General features: G+C 48.1%; 1 protein-coding gene across 5 annotated transcripts in view; it reads left to right on the top strand.

The window, feature by feature from the left end:
- The window catches only part of LOC142804141 (venom metalloproteinase antarease TserMP_A-like), a 151,790-nt gene that overhangs the window by 40,388 nt on the left and 90,511 nt on the right, over positions 1 to 20,891 (top strand). For all 5 annotated transcript variants that reach the window (XM_075890744.1, XM_075890742.1, XM_075890743.1 and 2 more), the window contains 4 exons: positions 3,695 to 3,831; positions 5,212 to 5,283; positions 7,001 to 7,125; positions 7,276 to 7,325. In XM_075890744.1, coding sequence (XP_075746859.1) covers positions 3,695 to 3,831; positions 5,212 to 5,283; positions 7,001 to 7,125; positions 7,276 to 7,325 — 384 coding nt within the window. The remainder of the gene's footprint in view (positions 1 to 3,694; positions 3,832 to 5,211; positions 5,284 to 7,000; positions 7,126 to 7,275; positions 7,326 to 20,891) is intronic.

The following is a 20,891-nucleotide window of genomic DNA, read 5'->3' as shown; positions in this document are numbered from 1 at the left end:
CTGGAAGCATTACACGACGACCCGACAGCCGGACATCTTGGTGTTTCCCGCACACAGTCACGAATACAAGAGAAGTACTATTGGCCTCGCCTCACTGCCGACGTCGCCCACTACGTAAAAACATGCAGAGACTGTCAGCGACGCAAGACGCCGACAACTAGGCCAGCCGGACTTCTGCAACCCGTCGAACCACCTCAACGGCCATTCCAACAAATCGGCATGGACTTACTGGGGCCGTTCCCGACGTCAACTTCTGGCAACAAATGGATTGTCGTAGCGACTGACTACCTCACCCGCTATGCCGAAACAAGGGCCTTGTCCAAGGGCACTGCCGCCGAGGTCGCCAAGTTCTTCATTGAGAACATCGTCTTCCGCCACGGAGCCCCCGAGGTCCTCATCACCGACAGAGGTACGGCCTTTACAGCTGACCTAACGCAGGCGATCTTGAGGTATAGTCAGACAAGCCACCGCCGAACCACCGCTTACCACCCACAGACGAATGGCCTCACCGAGCGTCTAAATAAGACCACCGCCGACATGCTGGCCATGTACGTGGACGTCGAACACAAGACGTGGGACGCCATACTCCCGTTTGTAACCTTCGCGTACAACACGGCCGTGCAGGAAACGACGCAGTTTGCTCCATACAAGCTCGTCTACGGACGGAGCCCAACAACGACGCTTGACGCCATGCTACCGGTCGGCACCGACGAAGAAGACCTCGACGTCGCCAGCTACCTGGATCGCGCTGAAGAAGCTCGACAGCTAGCCCGCCTGCGTATCAAGAGCCAACAGACGGTCGACAGGCGCCACTACAACCTTCGACGACACCACACCGAATACCAACCCGGTGACCTTGTCTGGGTCTGGACGCCGATACAACGACGGGGATTGTCTGAGAAGCTCCTGCGACGCTACTTTGGACCCTACAAGGTAGTCCAACGTCGTGGTGAACTGGACTATGAGGTCGTGCCCGATGGCTTAACGTCATCCCAACGACGCCGTGCACGACCGAAGTCGTACACGTGGTGCGACTTAAACCTTATTACGCGCGCTGATTAGCTGTGACGCATTGTTAATGTAATTTATTGCATGTACTCTCTCTTATGTTCTGTCTTTAGCATCGGGACGATGCTTTATCAGAGGGGGGTAGTGACACGTGCGGTTCTTTTGGTTTACGAAGAAAGCCGCTATCACTTTCTGTTAAGCGCCACGCAGGCCGCGTTTATCTTGTATGCCACTCTGGAACGCGTTATGACGCGTGTATAAAAGACTGACACATGCGGTTCTTTTGGTTTACGAAGGAAGCCGCTATTACTTTCTGTTAAGCGCAACACAGGCCGCGTTTATCTTGTATGCCACTCTGGAACGCGTTACGACGCGTGTATAAAAGACTGACACGTGCGGTTACTTTGGTTTACGAAGGAAGCCGCTATCACTTTCTGTTAAGCGCAACGCAGGCCGCGTTTATCTTGTATGCCACTCTGGAACGCGTTACGACGCGTGTATAAAAGCCGGCGCAGTGCGCCACTGGTCAGTCTTTTTTGCGTCGGCCGACGACTGTTCACGCCGCTGCTGCTGTGAGTTGTGTTTGGCCTTGTTTTGCTGGGCACAAGTTCGCCCAATAAACAGTTCGCATGACACCGCCCTGACTCCTGCGTGCTTCCTCTCAAGTGCGGCGTGTATCACAACCTCGTGACAATATGACGTAATCGTAAGTAATGTAGCTGTAGTACGCACTTCTCACAAATGCTTGCATTAGAATGCGGTATACCTACATGTATAACAAGATAATATGACACATTAAATTAGCTCTCATCGGGGTATAACACATCAGAGAAAAGCTTGCCACGCCACCATGAAGTGGACCTTGCTTCTGTTTGAACATACTGATATTTTTCTTCAGCTAATATTCTGTTGGTCCTGAGCCAAAGCTAAATGAAACACTTGGAAAAATATTTCATTCATCCGAAGACTTCGAATGATTAAGTAAATGCAACGGGATGACCACAATATCTAATCTGGTGACTTATAAGGTGCTTCTAGGCGTGAGCTGAGTGATGCAGGTGGTTTAGAGGTTGCATCCAGGTTTTTGCTAAGTTTTAAATAGCTGATGCTATGCTGTTTCTAGGTTGATTCTCAGTGCAGAATGGTAGTGAAGTTCAGCCATTCATAGTCACAGATCGGACTCTGAAACCTAGTCGTTGACGCAGGCCTCTATCAAGGTCGGGTTCTTCACCAAGCCGTCTTTGTCTGTCCCGTTTTCCAGGATATTGTCGATGTACGTTCTTGGGGTCTAAAGCTCACCACTGTCACTTCACAGCTAGCCTGTGTAACGCTGTCCTTCGGTAGAACGCCCCACGCACCTTAAGCGTTGGCGTGGTGCCAAGCAGGTCACACCCTGCAGCGCGTAGACACAGAACACCTACCAGTTTGGCGTAGACATCACACTTCTCTTGCAGTGCGCGTAAGTCATTCTCTTTATTGCCTGCCACGCATTCGCTGGGGCGGCCGCAGCAACCGCCTTGTCCGTTCTCCCGCAACACCTTTTGCACCAAGCGCCACTCGCTACGCCGCTGACTCGACGGTTCACGCGCAATAAGCACAAGGCGCTCCTAACGTACGCTTTGAAACATGTCTGAACGTGTCAACTACAAGCCCTACGCCAGTCTTCGCTTCAAGCGAATCTTCCAGCGCTCACTGCCGCACTCACAATAGCGCCGTTCAGCCTGTGATGCCACCCATGCGCAACGCTGCTGCTTCGCGTCCCATCAGCGTTCCCTTCGGAGAGATAGTCCAATATTTTGGGCGAACTGTTGTGTTCGCTGTTTTATTTTAAGTTGTCTAATGTGGGGTATACCCACCTTTTGTGGCATATGGTCTTTTATATTAGTGATAATCTTCTTATGGCAAAAGTATTTGGTAATGCGCGTTTGTAGGACTGAGTATTGCTTTACTTGTTCATAGTGGTTCAGTGGTGAGCAGTGGAACTTATGAAATTTTTATGGCAGATCCACGTTCATGGTGATGATTCTTTTTTGGTACCGATTGAACAAGCAATAATTTGCTAAACATCTTCGCCGTTAAAACACGCAAGAAAGAAGGTGTTTGGGGGCAATGTATATTTCTATGTGTACGGGCGCTTGTGAGAACTAGTGCGTCATGCGAGAACGACGAGGAGTCTCAGCTGTACAGTACATCTTTTGTCAAATAGAAGCAACCATAGATTTAACTTTGAAATTCGTCCAAATGTGGCGGAAGAAATTGCCTCGCGTGTGATAATTTCGAAGCAATAAATTTGAACCTAGAACAACTGTGAGCAATACAAGGCGTCAATCACACCTCAATGTTCCAGAAGTTTCACGTTTGTAGTAGGTCGTTTTAAGATTGCACGCAGGACGGGAACACGGAAATCCGCTCAGCGCTTGGCTGATTACAAATGATAAAAATGGAAAGTAAGGCGCTGATAAACAAAAAATGGCGCGTTGCAACGATAATCAGATTATCGACGACCGATGTTGTTTGCGCCAAAATCAGTGTGTGGAGTGCATTTCATGCAGTAGCCTTTTCGTTCCGCTGCCACAAGTTCACTAAATAAAGAGCTTCATCTTGTATACGTCGGCTGATACTTTCATCAAAGTCACGACCCTGTGCCAACATATTTCATTCTTTTTCCTGCTCCGTAACGAAACAGAACACCGAGTAGACGAAAGGAATCTAAATGGCAAATTGTTTACCGTGGAACTCCACGTGATTTCTGATAAAGTGCACCAAGGGAGCTTTACGAAGAACGAGGAATTGATTGCCTATACCGCTGTTATGGCAAATGCTGTAAGTAAATTTATTCTTCCTTGTTTATTCCATACAAACGAAGGTGTGTAAATGGCTGCGCATGAATACGTAAGAATCAATTACCGTACTACAAACATCGCACTAGATACAGGCTTCACAACGTTCGCAAGACATTTGTCAGTACCGTTCTTGACTGCGTACCTAAAGTTGTGCTGACACGAGATTGGGACATCGCTAAGGCGATCTTTTTTTGTTTCTTTTGTACATATTGTGAACGCTCTCCGCACACAGGAGTCAGCGAAGTCCTATAAAATATTTTTCTTGGTTCTGAAGTTTTTGTCGCTCAGCCAGCTCCGATGACCTAATACAGTTCCACTGAATCTTGAAACTGTGTGATCTGCCTGGCGGCTGAATTACGGTGTCGCAGGAGACAACGCACCCATCGTTGTATACGTGTATTGCACGCAGATGGTAAATCTGCCGTTAGAACTATTGAGTATTAGGTGGTTCAGCTCACGGCTGCATCTGTGCATTGCTAATAGACGGAGTGGACAAGGCGATGGTGAGTCAAGGCAACATTTGTGTACTGCATAAACAGAGAAGTTACCTATTCGGCACTCAGTCGATAGCTTGCTGGGCTCGCACTGAGATGCGACGATGAACCGAGATTTCTTCGGTCGCTCTCTCTCTCTCGTCTTTGCACAGCTTGGTTCTTCTGGGGCTTTTGCGGATCCCTTGCATTAGCCAGTAGTTTGAAGCCTCCACTAAGAAACCGCCGCGCGTCGCTGGCTATAATCGGACCTGTGGTTGAGGGGGCTCGCCAAGCGTTGCGTGAGGGTTTGCCGTCACTTATGTCAGGCGGACCAGGTGAGATGCCATGAATTGCAGCAACCTGCCGCCTTGGTTGACGCCCGTTAGATAAAACAACTCGCTGGTTTAATAAGCCACTCTATCGCTGTTGACGCCACTTACTTCAGACGATACGAACCTGAATACTTTTCCGGAGCAATGCAGTTTCGGTTGCACTTTCAGGCATTACGGTGCGTCTGCAATTGCTGTCTTCTCGTGATGTCGCACTGCTATGACATGTCACGGAGAAGCCGCCTTTTCAATATCGAAACCGAGAGTGTCCTTAAAAGATACCGGCATTACAGATATACGCGATGGATTTCCAGGCACCATCGTATTCGTTATAGACTTCTCGAAAGATAGGTATGTATATAAGATGGAAATCTCCCCAAAGTATTTATATTTGTGCTAGTACTCTTATAAGCAAGCACGACATACAAGATAAGTTGCGCTGGAGATACTTACCCAAGTTTAGCCATGTTTTTATCGCTCATGCCTTTTTTCCTTGAAACCGCATGTTCAAGATTATTTAATACTTTATGGCAGTAAGCAGATTATGCTGCATTTCAGGTCAACTTAAGATATCTGGAAATGCGACATCCGAGAGTACAGTTCAAGCTCATCGGTATAACAAGAAACCGGGTAAGTTTATCTGAAAAACGTACACTAATGGGGCAACAGAGAACTCCCATTGGACACGTTATCTTTTTGTTCAACAGCAGGACTCTGTGAATATAGAAAAGCATGCATTAGATGAGGATATTGTGCCTTATGCTTTTAGCAAAATTATGTCTGCACGCAATGCTATGCCGATAATAACAGGGCGTTTCATCAATGAGCACATGCGGCGCCATCATAATTTTCGGCCCATCTTCAAGTTGACTCTAGGACGAAGGCCTCAGCTCATAGTGTCCCATTTTGTCTACCTTGTGTGAGCTAGTTCATTTTTATGCCTACGAGTATTCGATGTCACATCAAACTATGTGGTCCCCTGCCATTTTTCTTGAAACTTAGTATCGATTGACTAGCACTATACGACGTAGAGTTGCCGGTGCTTCGCCATGCATGCCTTGCCTAAGTGCAGCATCGCTTATTATTGTCAGCCAAAATGTCGGGTGTCCCTGTCTTTTACCAAAACAGCTCCACTCTACTCCGGTCTCTTAATCGTACGCCTCATATCTGTGGGATGGCGTCGCGATAGAAGGATGCATTCCAACATAAAACATAACTGTTTATTAACGTTATAGCTGCAGTGGGGCTAGCATGCCGACGCTGCGCTCGAATGGCTTAAGAAACAAAAGATGAAACTGCGCTTGGCAGCTTGGGTTTTATACCCGCCTGTGGTGACATAAGCCTCCGGTGAAGCTGCGGTGGGGCCATCTTCTATCGGAAGCGTGTTCCAGCAAGTAGCCCTGTTAGGACGGGCTAACCAGGGACGAGACCGAGGTTGCGCAGGTTTATGCAGAGTGGTAGCCACATAACCCCCCCCCCCCCCACACACACACACACACACGCACACCGCCGCGGTTGTGTAAGGAAGCCTGTGGGAGGAGTGGCGCTGCCTGGTTCGTTCGCAGCGATATATGTTGGCTTGCGTCGGTCAATAGAGACGCGGATGTCATTCCCGTTCAGGGAGAGTGCAGTACTTGTCGTCACAAAGAACGACTTCGTAGGGTCCGCTGTAGAGTGGCTGGAAAGACCGCCAGGCGTTGTCGTCATGGACGAAAGCGTGTGTGGCGTAGTGAGTACCTAGCATGTGCGCTTCGAGCATTCATAGAAAGAATATCGAAAAGTCTCTGATAAACTGCTCTTAATGTTTTCGCTGCGACTGTGCTGCGCGTTGCGCGCAGGCCTGGCGATATTTTTTTTGGAAACGATAACGTTAAGGCATTACCTTTTTTCGTGGGTAACTCAAGGCAGTAACGCATTGCTTTTTTCATTGAGTAGAGGAAACCGTATTTAGTTACGTTTTTTTTCGATAAAGCTTACAATACTGGCTCTAATGCACAATCCCTGTTCTAATACGTAAGGAAGGAAAGCGGAGTTACCTTGCTGAATATTTTGAGTGGAAATGAATAAAATAACTCTCCGAGCAAAATAAAAACTTATTTTAAAATATTGTTTTCACAAAATGCTCAAGAATCCGACAAGTAGAAGCTGCAAATTATCAAAAAAATATTTCAGTAAACACAGAATATTGTCTTCATTCCTGCTTAGCTAACTTTAACTTTTCCATTTGAAGAATGAATTTTGAACATGCCGTAACTTCAGGAGCAGAGTATTAGTGCCTATTTACACGTTTTTACTGGCTATATTTGCTTCAATCTACCTTAGTTTAATCGCATGTATTTCTAAATAGGACGACAGTTTCGTCAGAGGCTCTCAGGGCACAATTCAATCAGATCCAACCTTGGACGGACTAGGAGATTACTACAGGAATGGCCGCGTACCAGGGGATCCTGATCTTGTATATTTGTTGACCGGGTGAGCAGCAGAAATTCTATCCTACTTGAAATGTCGTTAAACGTAATCACCGAGGTTATTGAATTCAGTGTGAAAGTTTGCACATATACCGCGGGATCTATTTATAGAAAATCAATACATAACGCTGCCGTGTTGCATTTTATTCCGCAGCCGTGACATGGTTAGAACTGTTGGAGGAAGATTGGATAAGTCTATAACAGGTAAGGTGCTTCGCTTGGATTTGTCATGCGCGGTGCCGTGTAGTTACCTTACTGCATGAAGAAATGAATGTCGAGGTTTGCTTGCGTACCACCTCAATGCATGCTTGAGTAGACCACGAAGTCGCGCTGGTCGGCTGACAATCACCATGAAGGTAATTTAACTGCGCTATCAAATACGGGCAAACAAAGAGAGATTTGCGCTGGCTCTCAAGTGAAGATTCATTGTGCAAACATTGACGTATATACAGGAAAGAAGTGAATGAACCTAGCTCTCTAACGAACCATCACACCTAAAACAGCACTGCGCTGCTGTCACAAAGTAGCATCCCAAATTCGCAGCCATCAGTGAGTGCGGTTGTAAGTTAACTCATACAACATGGTCTAGAATTTATCCTGGATGCCCCGCCACGGTGGTCTAGTGGCTAAGGTACTCGGCTGCTGACCCACAGGTCCCGGGATCAAATCCCGGCTGTGGCGGCTGCATTTCCGATGGAGGCGGAAATGTTGTAGGCCCGTGTACTCAGATTTGGGTGCACGTTAAAGAACCGCAGCTGGTCAAAATTTCCGGAGCCCTCCACTACGGCGTCTCTCATAATCAAATAGTGGTTTTGGGACGTTAAACCCCCCAAATCAATCAATCAATTTATCCTGGATACCTGAATCAGAAACTAACACCCCAAGTGCGTTAGTATTGACGCACTACAGTAGTTGTGCTGCTCTCGGTACGTTAGTTACGCTTTCTACGGCAATGCCGTCTGGATGTTTCACGACGCACCTATGAAAGCATGCGTGATAGTTTCAATACTTGAAAAGTAGGCATGGTTTTGGGACGTTCCGCCCTACATATATCCTACACACTAGGGTCGCTATTATATGTGACGTAGAACAGCTTTTCCATATGAAAAACCACCTTCAGCCCAAATGATAAAAAGAGAATTCAAATGTTTGAATAAGTGGCGAAATGTTGTTGCCTTGGCGTAACAATTGGCTGCGAAAACAAGTGGCTATGTTTCATAGTTTTTAGACACACAATACAATAGCCTAACATATATATATATATATATATATATATATATATATATATATATATATATATATATATATATATATATATATATATATATATATATATATATATATATATTAATGAGACCCAACAGACAATAATGCAAAGAAATGTACAGGGCAAGTTCTTAGAACCAATGTAATGTAATTAGGAAGAAAGAAAAGTGGATGAAAAAATGACCAGCCGTGAGCAGGAATCGAACCTACGACCTTCGAATAACGCGTTCGATGCTCTAACCACCGAGCTATCACAGCGGCCTTCCCTCCATCCACTTTTTTGGGTTTATATGTTAATTTAGAAGTAGTAGTGACAGCCTATATATATATATATATATATACATATGTAATATATATATATATATATATATATATATATAATTACATATGTGTGTATATATATATATATATATATATAGTGTCAAAACGAAGAAAGACGCTGGGGCTCGGGCGCGTAGGCAGCTAAGGGAAGGTAGAGGAAGGCGAACGGGAGAAAAAGAACAGCTGGCCCAGGATTGGGTGTTGTCTCTTGTTCTCTGTCTAGTAAATTACAATGGCGCAATCGACGAAGAAGAAGTCTTACGCCCCGGCTTCGTCATGCAGAACAGCCTTATATATATATATATATATATATATATATATATATATATATATATATATATATATATATATATATGTGTGTGTGTGTGTGTGTGTGTGTGTGTGTGTGTTATGTGAAAGCGCATCTATTTTCATATCTATCTATCTATCTATATATATATATATATATATATATATATATATATATATATATATATATATATACTGCTACGGTATGAGCCGGGCTGTAGTATGTGCCGGGTAGGTAGAAGAAAAAGACGACGTTGTCTGGTGCGGCCTCAGGACTCCATCCTTACCGTGACTGTCGAACTTCATCCTCACCCTGTAAATAAATCCACCTATCCTTTTATTCAACCGTAACAGTTTTGTGGTGGAGACGCTGGGTAATCAACCAAGCAGCACGATGCTTCCAGCGCCTGATCTACAACGAAGCCGCCGCCTTGCTGGACTGCCCCCGTTACCACTGGCAGCTGAGATGTCTCACGGCGAAGAAGGAAACCGGATCCCCGCAGCCGCAGACCTTCTACCAGTCCCAGCAGCACCACTAGTGCCAAGTTCGCGTGCGGCTGGTCCCTGGTTGCGTCAGGACCTGATAGTGCCTCGCACATTCGGTGGCAAATCTGGCGAGGACGTGGACGCCTGGCTCACACACTACAAACGGGTGAGCAAATACTACCAGTGGGACGCGGCAACCTAGCTGACCAATGTAGTATTTTTCTTAACGAACACGGCCCTCGTGTGGTACGAGAACTATGAAGATGCCCTCACGTCATGGGATCGCTTCGTTTCCGAAATAAGAGCGTACTTCGGAGACTCCGTAGCTAAGAGAAAGCAGGTCGAACAAACGTTACTGCAGAGAGCTCAGATCCTAGGAGAGACGTGCACGACCTATGTCGAGACAATCTTGAAGCTCTGCAAGATGGTCAACCCTTCTATGTCAAAGAAGACAAAGTTGGTCACCTATTGAAGGGCATTGCCGAGGACGTGTATCAGTTCCTCATCAGCAAAGACAGCCTCCCTTCAGTAACCAACGTCATAAGCCGCTGTCACACAGTCGAGACCCTGAAGATGCGACGTATCACTCCCAAGTTCGGTCACTTACCGAATGTAACCACCGTGGCAAGTGTTGACGAATACACGTGGCTTGATCTTGCGTCGGCAATACGCCAGATCGTTCGAGAAGAGCTCACTAGACACGCTCGCCCGACGCCATACGAAGCTACACTCGCACCGCCTCCCTCTCGCCTTCCCGTGTCAATTGCCGCCGCAGGCATCGATGACTGTAACTACAGGCCACCCTCACCACCGAGGTCACAGCGCAATAACTACCAGCTGCCGAGGTAAGAAGACCGCTTCAGTTACCCCATCAGCCAGCCAACACCTATTACGACCCGAAGGAAGATGTACCTGTACCACCACCACGTCAGCGCAATGCCTTCTAGGAGTACAATGCATACTGCCAAGCCCCTGTGTGCTACCGTTGCGGTATCGCAGAGCGTATAGCTCGGTTCTGTCGTCGACAGACAGTATCGACCTCCCGATATTATTCCCCATCAGAGTTTCCGCCAGGGGGCACTGGTCACAGCAACGGTCATTGGCCCGCCTATTCCAGGAGTACCTCACGGCGGGGAAATCACCGTGGCAGTTCTCCCGTTTCTGACCGTAGTTTAACGCCTCCATCTGGCCGACTGCATCGTTCCCCTATGCCGGAACAACGCTTTCCATCACCGCCGCCGCCGGAAAACTAGCCAGCGCGACCGATGGAGGTGAGGTCGCACAACAGTATTTGCCTCAGATGCCTCCGCCAGTTATAACCCCCAAGAACAATATACGTGTGGAAACAGATGGCTTTTGTACAAGTGCTTTGATGGACACTGGTGCTACGATATCAGTTATGAGTCTTCCTTTCAAAAGTCGCATTGGCCGCAAAGTTGTGTTTTCTTGGGGAGAATCAACAAGGTTTCGTGGTGTTGGTGGGGAAGTACTTCATCCTGTCGGAGTTTGTGCCGTTTATGTCTTATTGGCAGGAAAGGTGTTCCCAACAGAGTTTCTTGTGCTGAAACGTCGTACTCACGATGTGATTCTTGGTCTTGACTTTCTCCAAGGATGTGGCGCTTTCGTAGACTGTGGAAGCGGTGAACTTTCCGTCAGCGGTGACATTGTTCCTGCCCTCATCGATGAGGCGCCGCAGGCCGCGAACGACGCTCCTATTGTTTCAGATGAGCTGACAGTGCCGCCATGGTAAATGAGGTCAGTTGCGGTGTTCGCCCCAGAATCTGCCACATCTTTTGACGCCATCGTTGAACCTGCCATCGTTCAATGTGCTAAGAAAGGCATACTCGTCCCTCGTTGTTTGGTATCTGTTGATGAAGAAGCAATCTTTCTGTGGGCGCTGAACTGTTCGCCAATGCCGGTTGTGCTGCCTCGAGGAATGAAGCTTGGCGTCTTCGATGATTCCACTGAAGGTTCTGTAGCAGTCGTTAACAACGATGAAAGCAAGAAAGGTACAGTCTCTGGCAAGCGCAGTTGCTCTTACGAGTCGCAGATCCTAGGCATGATTATCACCACTTTTCGGTCACACGAGCAGCAGACGTTACGCCATCTCTTGAGGCGACATGCTTCTGTGTTTGACTTTTGCCAAGAGGAGAAGCCACTACCTTTACCATGTTCTCGCGCTCACTATAGGATTGACACCTGCACTGCCCATCCGATCCGACAAAAGCCTTACCGAGTGTCATCATCACAACGAAACGTTATTGCTGACTAGGTTCAGAAAATGCTGAAGAAGGATGTCATTGAAGAGTCGTGTAGGCCGTGGGCAGCACCGGTCATCTTGCTCAAGAAGAAAGATGGTGCCTGGCGGTTCTGCGTTGATTAAAGAAGACTGAACGCCGTGACCAAAAAAGATGTATATCCGCTGCCTAGGATTGACGATGCTATTGACTGCTTACACTCGGCTTCGTAATTTTCTTCAATAGACCTATAATCAGGATATTGGCAGATACCTATGCACCCTTCAGACAAGAAGAAGACCACATTCGTGACGCCTGATGGACTGTACACTTTAATGTGATGTCGTTTGGGCTTTTCAACGCCCCCGCCAGTTTTGAAAGATTTATGGACTCTGTCCTTCGTGATCTTAAAGGGGAGGTGTGCTTATGCTACTTGGATGACGTCTTCATTTTTGGGCGTACCTTCGAAGAGCACAACGTCCGTTTAGGCCTTGTTTTAGACTGTGTCAGAAAGGCTGGCCTGATTTTGAACTGTAAGAAGTGCCGGTTTGGTGAACGACAAGCTTTACTCCTCGGTCACCTAGTTGACAAAGAAAATGTCAGGCCGGATCACCGCAAAATCGAAGCAGTCGGCACACTGAAACCACCCAAGACACTGAAGGAACTTCGCCGCTTCTTGGGCCTATGTTCCTACTTTCGCCGTTTTGTGCCAATATTCACGGACGTAGTACACCCACTGACGAGCTTGTTGCGAAAAGACAGCCCATTCGAATGGACACCTGATTGTAATGCCGCATTTTCTGAACTGAAACTTCTACTGACATCTCAGCCTATTCTCCGTCATTTCGATCCTTCTCCTCCTAGAGAAGTGCACAGTGATGCAAGTGGAATTGGCATCAAAGGTGTTCTTGTTTAGCGCCGTGATAATGCAGAGCATGTTGTTGTTCATACGAGTCAATCTCTCAGCAAGGCTGAAATGAAATATACGGTGACTGAGCAAGAATGTTTAACGGCGATCGCCATTCAGAAGTTTCGATGTTACCTCTATGGTCGTTGTCACACAGGTCCCGTTAATCAGGGAGGCGATCGCCGGGCTAATTCCAAGGGCCGAAGTATTGGCCCCCCGAACCGCATCACGAAAGGGTGGACAATTTAGAAGTGGTCCTTTTTGGCGCGCCAGCGGATGCCGGCTGTGGCCCAAAGAACAAGTCAGAGCCGAGAGTTGATAACAAAACACAATTATATTCTCAATAATGGCAGATCGAAAACCATACACAAGAATGCACCCTCCACAATAGATGCGGACAATATGTCACTAATCAAACAACGTACTACACGGTACAATCAGCCACACTAGAAACAACGGTCACAGACAACAATACACACTACAATGCAGTCGCATGCATTGAACAACCAAGACACTTAAAGACTAAAGAGATAGAAAACCTAATCAGTCCAAAGTTCTTGGAACAAAACTTTGGATGATACTCTTCCGAGAATCACTCACTCAAAGTCCAGCGTTGTTGTCGTTCCGCAGCCCCCTGAAGTTTCTCTTCCAGGAAACCTCGCCGAAGTTTTTCTTCCAGGAAACCTCGCGTCTTCAATCGGCCACTCTCCAAGCTTCAAGCTTCTTCGTCGGAAACACGTCGGCTTCACACACGCAGCTGTTGCCACGCGTCTTCGCTCGATAGCAGTAAACACACACTCTTGCCTGTAGCTCGAGTCGTCACCCCTCAGGTGCAAATCATCTTCTTCTCCTGCTTTGTCTCTACGGACAAAACCTTCGCCGACTACACGGCGGAATCCCTACGCGCTCTGGCGCTAACTTCCGTCTTCTCCTGATCTCTCATCTCCGCTGCTCGGTTAAATATCTTCCGCGCGACATTCCAGAAAGTTCTCATCAATTCGTCGGCGCGATGCGCAGCGGAGTCTGGGGGAAGGCGCGAGACTGTACGAGGGCCGTCCCCGACATATGACTCAACCCGGCATAACACGCCCCTTTCCTTCTAGAAATTTTGAGTGCTTGCTCGGCCGCCTATGTGGAGTGAGGAGGTTCGTCGGCGAAGCCACGCTTCCGAGGGGAGAGTGTCGCGCGCCCGGAGAGCCTTTAGATGCTTGTTTCCTTTTTTTTCGTTGACCTCGCGGCGTCACTCCGGCGCGTTATTGCAAGAATTTGGCAGCGCGCCCATTTTGAGCGCTCGTTCTGTGACACTGCCCCCACTTTAAGAATATTATCTCATAATATTCAAAAACACACACGAGCGCGAACGGTCCCAACACTCTCAAAGACTGTAACATAGTCCATCGCTCATGACACGTCACATTCACAATAGATTACTCAATACAATTGGACATTACAATTAAATCTCACACACATGAAATGTAACCGCAGGTACATGAGTACAACTCTTCATCACACATTCCACACAATAAACCGTACAAAGTTCTGTCTTTACAAAAATTATACAACACTATACATCACATCACAGCACAGACACTTCGACACTTGTGACAGAGGATAACACAACATTAACACAACATATGGCACTCAGCACTGCCAAACACATTCTGATTCGACCTCAGCACTTATCCTGTGTACTTTGAGCGGCGCTTGCGCCCTTTCTTGCGGTGCTCGCTCGATCTCTTCTTATTGTTTTTGCTCGTTTTGTTCCGGCGAGCCCCTTCCAACGACAATATCTGAGGCGGCGTCTCCGCCATCATTGTCACTTCCGACACTGCTAACGGGTCATGACGCTCAACCGATCCTGCCCGGTAATTCACCCACTTGTTCACGTCCCGACATTTGGCCTGGCTGGCCAACTCCGTCTCCTTTACACTGTCGGTCAGTTGAGGTCGTGCCGACGTTAGTCCGGTTGCCCGGCCCGTGAACTCATTCAACACGATCATTTTCTCATTCACTGTCTCTTGCGCCGCGGCTTCACCTTGGGCTCTAGTGATATCCGTCACGGGATGCTCCTCCACTGTATCTCGCGGTCGCTGGGTTGGCGAGGGCTCTATCGTAGGGTCTTCTCCCAAACATTCTGGATCATTCGGTCCTCGCACCCCGTCGATGTTTCCGATGACAAGGTCGTAAAGGGGGGTCATCATACATAGAGCGGTAACCTTCCCGCTGAAGTACGGGGTTTCAACCTCAATCTCTGCTTCGGGAAGCATCCGAACCGTACGGTCAATTAGGCAAACTGGTTTCGTTTTGCCTGTTAACTCACTTTCCCGTATCAAATTTTTTCGCACGATAACAGTGGAGCTGCCGGTATCTCTTAACACCGTAACCTTCTTGCCCGCAACTTTTCCAGGCAGCGTTGGCATTCCCTTCGTAACACCGGTTGACTGTTTCGACATTACAGCACCCACAATAGGAATTTTCTCCCCATTTTTCAACTCTACGAATCCATCGGTAACAGCAATATTATCGGATTTTGGGGCTGCTAGCACACAGGATACCTGGTGAGTTTGACTCACTCCGTTCCAACAAGCGTCCTCTTTGTGCCCAGTCTGACCACACTTGAAACATTTCACTACCGTAGGGCTCGTAAAGTTAGCACGACAGCTGTTGGCGCGATGACCCACTCGGTTACACAGAAAACATCGCGGAACACTCTCCGGTGCACGCTTCTTTTGTAGGGGTGCCGAATTTTTCGAGTCTTCGGGACACTCCTTCTTGACCTTGGCCAAATTAGTTCCACCTCGCGCTTCCAGGAATTGATCAGCCAATTCGAGCATGCCTTCAAGTGACTCAGCCTTCCTCTCTTTCAAGTACAGCGACAGGCTTGGGTGGCAACTAGTAAGAAATTGTTCTCGAATCAGGAGCTCTCTAAGCTCATCGTACTCCTGCGCTGTCCCTGAAAGTTCAATCCATCGGTCGAAATAATGGCAAAGTCGGGCGGCATACTGCGTAGCCGTCTCACCATCAGCTGGCTTTCCTGTCCAAAATCTGTCCCGGAATCCTTCCACAGTAAATCTAAATTCCTTCAGCAAAGCAGCTTTCACCTTTGCGTAGTTGGCTGCATCGGTCGGCGTCAGCCTGCCGTACACACTGAGTGCTTCACCACTCAAGCAAGTACTCAAAGCAGTTGCCCATTGATGTTTCGGCCAATTCTGGCTCCTTGCAATCGTCTCAAATCTGTGAAGGTACGCGTCAAGGTCGTCCTTCCTTTCATCAAACGCTACGAGCAACTTGCTTGGGTTCAAGCGGAAGCCATGATCTTCCCGTTCGCTGCTTTCAACTCTAGCTTGGACGGGAGTTTCACTTCGCTGTTGCAACCGGAGCCGCTCGAGTTCCATCTCGCGCTGCCGCTGCCATTCTCTTTCCTCTCTTTTTTCTTTCAGCTGTCCCTCCTTTGCCTCTCTTTCTTCTCTCGCCCTTTCAGCTGCCAGCTTTTCTCTCTCCAACTCCAACTTCAATTGTTGCTCTCTTTCTTCCTTCGCCCTTTCAGCGGCCAGCCTTTCTCTCTCCAACTCAGCTGCCTTTTCCTCCTTGGCCCTCTCAGCTGCCAACCTCTCTCGTTCCAACTCAGCTGCTTTTTCTTCCTTGGCTCTTTCGACCGCCAACCTTTCTTTTTCCAGCTCAGCTGCCATTTCTTCTTTGGCCCTCTCTTTTTCTTCTTTTTCCTTCTGGGTGACCCACTTCCTTAGTTCGGCGCCAGAAAGACCCATCTCACCAAGAGCGACTAACTTTTCGAGATCCATTGTGTCTCGCAACTAAAACCTTGCCGCGTGCAAAAAGTATCTGCCTAAATTATTCTATCAGAACACTCCCCTGCACTCGTTAACGAGAACCCTGAATAACACACAAAATCGTTCCGATAGCACTATCAACAACTCGAGGCTCTTTCTCACTACTTTGGGCACACTGTGCACCAAAAGGTGCTGTCGCGGACGTCAGATTATTTGTCACACCGGTCCCGTTAAACAGGGAGGCGATCGCCGGGCTAATTCCAAGGGCAGAAGTATCGGCCCCCCGAACCGCACCACGAAAGCGTGGTCAATTTAGAAGTGGTCCTTTTTGGCACGCCAGCAGACTCCGGCTGTGGCCCAAAGAACAAGTCAGAGCCGAGAGTTGATAACAAAACACAATTATATTCTCAATAATGGCAGATCGAAAACCATACACAACAATGCACCCTCCACAATAGATGAGGACAATATGTCACCAATCAAACAACGTACTACACAGTACAATCAGCCACACTAGAAACAACGAACACAGACAACAATACACACTACAATGTAGTCGCATGCATTGAACAACCAAGACACTTAAAGACTAAAGAGATAGAAAACCTATTCAGTGCAAAGTTCTTGGAACAAAAGTCTGGTTGATACTTTTCCGAGAATCACTCACTCAATGTCCAGCGTTGTTGTCGTTCCGCAGCCCCCTGAAGTTTCTCTTCCAGGAAACCTCGCCGAAGTTTCTCTTCCAGGAAACCTCGCGTCTTCAATCGGCCACTCTCCAAGCTTCAAACTTCTTCGCCGGAAACACGTCGGCTTCACACACGCAGCTGTTGCCACGCGTCTTCGCTCGATAGCGGTAAACACACACTCTTGCCTGTAGCTCAAGTCGTCACCCCTCAGGTGGAAATCATCTTCTTCTCCTGCTTTGTCTCTACGGACAAAACTTTCGCCGACTACACGGCGGAATCCCTACGCGCTCTGGCGCTAACTTCCGTCTTCTCCTGATCTCTCATCTCCGCTGCTCGGTTAAATACCTTCCGCGCGACATTCCAGAAAGTTCTCATAATTTCGTCGGCGCGATGCGCAGCGGAGGCTGGGGGAAGGCGCGAGACTCTACGAGGGCCGTCCCCGACAGATGACTCAACCCGGCATAACACGCCCCTTTCCTTCTAGAAATTTCGAGTGCTTGCTCGGCCGCCGATGTGGAGTGAGGAGGTTCGTCGGCGAAGCCACGCTTCCGAGGGGAGAGAGTCGCGCGCCCGGAGAGCCTTTAGATGTTTGTTTCCTTTTTTTCGTTAACCTCGCGGCGTCACTCCGGCGCGTTATCGCAAGGCGGCGCGCCCATTTTGAGCGCCCGTTCTGCGACAGTCGTCCATTCACGATTGCGACAGACCATCATTCATTATGTTGGCTTGTTACCCTCCGAGACCCTTCTGGCTGCCTTGCTTGAAGGGCTTTGCGCCTTCAAGAATTTGACTTCAGCATTTCCTACAGAAAAGGACGACGCCATTCTAACGCTGATTGCCTTTCGCGCCTGCCTATGACCACGACGGAGGACAGTGCAGATACCTTGGACATCTGTTTTGCTGCGGTCCCTCATGCGTTGGCTCACGCCAATATCTTCAAACGAGAACGATTGAATGCTTTATCTTTAGACCCTTTGTTCGCTGACGCTCGGAATCTCAAAGGCAGTGGTCACTTTCGCATTCGTGATGGATTGTTGTACAAAACGAATTACTTAGCAACCGGCGCACGTTATTTACTGGTTGTACCTCAAGGTTCTCGATGCGACGTTCTCCGTACTATGCACGATGATACAACGTCTGGACACCTCGGGTTCATTCGCACCCTGCCTCGAGTGCAGCAGCGTTTTTAATGGCCTAGAATGCGAGATTTTACGAAACAATACGTCTCGAGCTGCGAGAGCTGCCAGCGTCACAAACGACCTACCAGTGCACCGCACGGCCTTCTTCACCCCGTAGAACCACCTACTACGCCTTTCGAGCAAGTGGGCATCAACCTACTGGGCCTGTTTCTGTGATCTTCGAACAACAACCGCTGGATAATATGGTGCGTCGACCACCTTACCAGATACGCCGAAACCGCTGCGATACCATCTTCTACAGCTGATTGCGTCGCTTCCTTTTTGTTACGCTCCGTTGTTCTTCGCCATGGTCCACCTCAAGTAATCATCAGTGACCGTGGTCACCAATTCATCGTGGACGCTGTGGAAGAATTGCTTTGCCTCTGCACTTCACAGTTCAGACATTCGACACCATACTATCCCCAGACGAATGGTCTTGTAGAACGCACCACTCAAACTCTTACTAACATGCTCGCTATGTACGTCGCATCCAATCACAAAAAACTGGGATGAGATCTTACCATTTATTACTTACGCATACAATACAGCGAAGCACGAGACCACGGACTTCACGCCCTTCTATTTGCTCTACGCTCGATCACCATGCAGCTCTCTTGATACAATCCTCCCATTTGAGCTCCATACCGATGAGGCCGTGGCCGAAACATTGTGCCAGGCTGAAGAAGCCTGCCAAATTGCTCGCTTGCGCACACTGACATCACAAGATCGCTCCAAGCAGCGGTACGATCAACGCCATGATGTCTTTTCATTCCGCAAAGGTGAATTCATTTGGTTGTGGACCCCCAAACGAAAACCTGGTTTATGTCAGAAGTTTTTACCGCAGTACACAGGCCCCTACGTCATTGTAGATCGCTTGACTGACTTGACGTACGTTGTGGCACGCTTGACGACACCTTCTCGTCGGTCAAATCGAACGCAGTTGGTGCACGTGGCTCGCCTCAAGAAGTTTCATCCCCCCAGTGAATTAAACTCGCCCAGCGGGCTTCGTCTGTGAACCGGGGATTGCTACGGTATGAGCCGGGCTGTAGTATGTGCCGGGTAGGTAGAAGAGGAAGACAACGTTGTCTGGTGCGGCCTGAGGACTCCATCTTTACTGCGACTGCCGAACTTCATCCTCATCCTGTAAATAAATCCACCTATTCTTTTATTCAACCGTAACAATATATAACTAACTATATATATATATATATATATATATATATATATATATATATATATATATATATATATATATGCGTGTGTGTGTGTGTGTGAGGCTATGATGAATGTGCGACGTGGCCTGGCTCATACGCCATGTTTATTCTACTCTGACTTCGTCCTCAGCCTCTACCTTCAGTAAATACCTACTTACGTTACACGATTCCCCCTCCCCCCGAAAGAAGGCATGAATTGTAAACAAGGAGAGGTTAAAAAGTCACAAATGTCAAAAGTCACAATTGGTTCTATGCTCCAGAGGAGTTCCGTAAACTTTCGAAGAGATTAGTGGAGAGTGCAGCAGTCCGGTTAACGCAGGAGTTGTGGTGGGTGAGGCTAACTGTTGCGTTCTGGATGACATAACCACACCCTGGAGATCAGCACTGGTGGTGACATGGGTTGAGTTCTTGCGAGAAACGGACAAGAGTGGGAGTCCCTGTAGCATTTGAAGATCGGATGTTGAAGGCGTCAAGTTGCGTCTCGTGACGGGAATAGACGGTGTGCTTCTAGTTTGCATGTGCGATGGTCGCAGCTGATAAAGTCAGAATGATGTCTTGGTCTCTGCGTTGTACAGATGGTGCCTTCTCATCTCTTTCGTCGTTTTTGCTCTTTCGGAGCTGTAATCGTAGGCGCAGTCTTGATCTCTTGCGCCAAATGCATTTCTGGCGCCGATCCCCTATGCGAAGATGCCTGACGTCTTGAATTTGTTTTAAAAGGCTTACTTTGCATCGTCGTCTTTGTCGGTGTATCCGTTGGAGTGTCTGCGATTCTTGGACTTGCTTTTGCTGGCATTGCTGATGTTGCTGTGGAACGCATTGCAGTGAGATCCATTCTTGAACATCGTGCTGGTTTTCTTCACAACTTGATGTGGCGCCCAGTTGGCAGCTGGTAGTTTGTGGGCTGTGGTCATGCACTTCGGGCAATGAAGATAATGCTTCAGAGTTGGTAGAAAGTTCTTCAGAAGCTTTTTCTACACTGTTCACATCAAGAGGCTCTTGCGCATTGCAGCGTGCGACGTTCGATGCGTCGGAGCCTTCGGTGTTCCTTCCACTGTCGAGTGTGTATGCACTAGATGGCGATGCATGAACCCGTGTGGAAGGAGCATGGCTCGACAGGGTATTTTCCCGATGCGCCAGGTCATCTACCATAACTACGGCGTCATTATAAGGCAAATGATGGGCGTTAGAAAAGCTTGAAGAACCGCATGATGAAAACCCAGGTGGTGGACCACGTATGCGAGACGACGAGTGAACGGCATCACGTGGTTGGGCAACGTCTCGGGTCATATGCTGAAGCGATGATTTCGCAAATGCCGACTTTCGTGCAGAAGGGAGGCGCGCTCAATGGCTGTTTTTTTTCCAAAATACGCATCGTCGTCTGCCACTGAACTCGTGTGCCACT

The sequence above is a fragment of the Rhipicephalus microplus genome, chromosome 3 (genome assembly GCF_043290135.1).
Source record: "Rhipicephalus microplus isolate Deutch F79 chromosome 3, USDA_Rmic, whole genome shotgun sequence".
NCBI lineage: Eukaryota > Metazoa > Arthropoda > Arachnida > Ixodida > Ixodidae > Rhipicephalus > Rhipicephalus microplus.
This window is presented reverse-complemented; position numbering and strand designations above follow the sequence as displayed.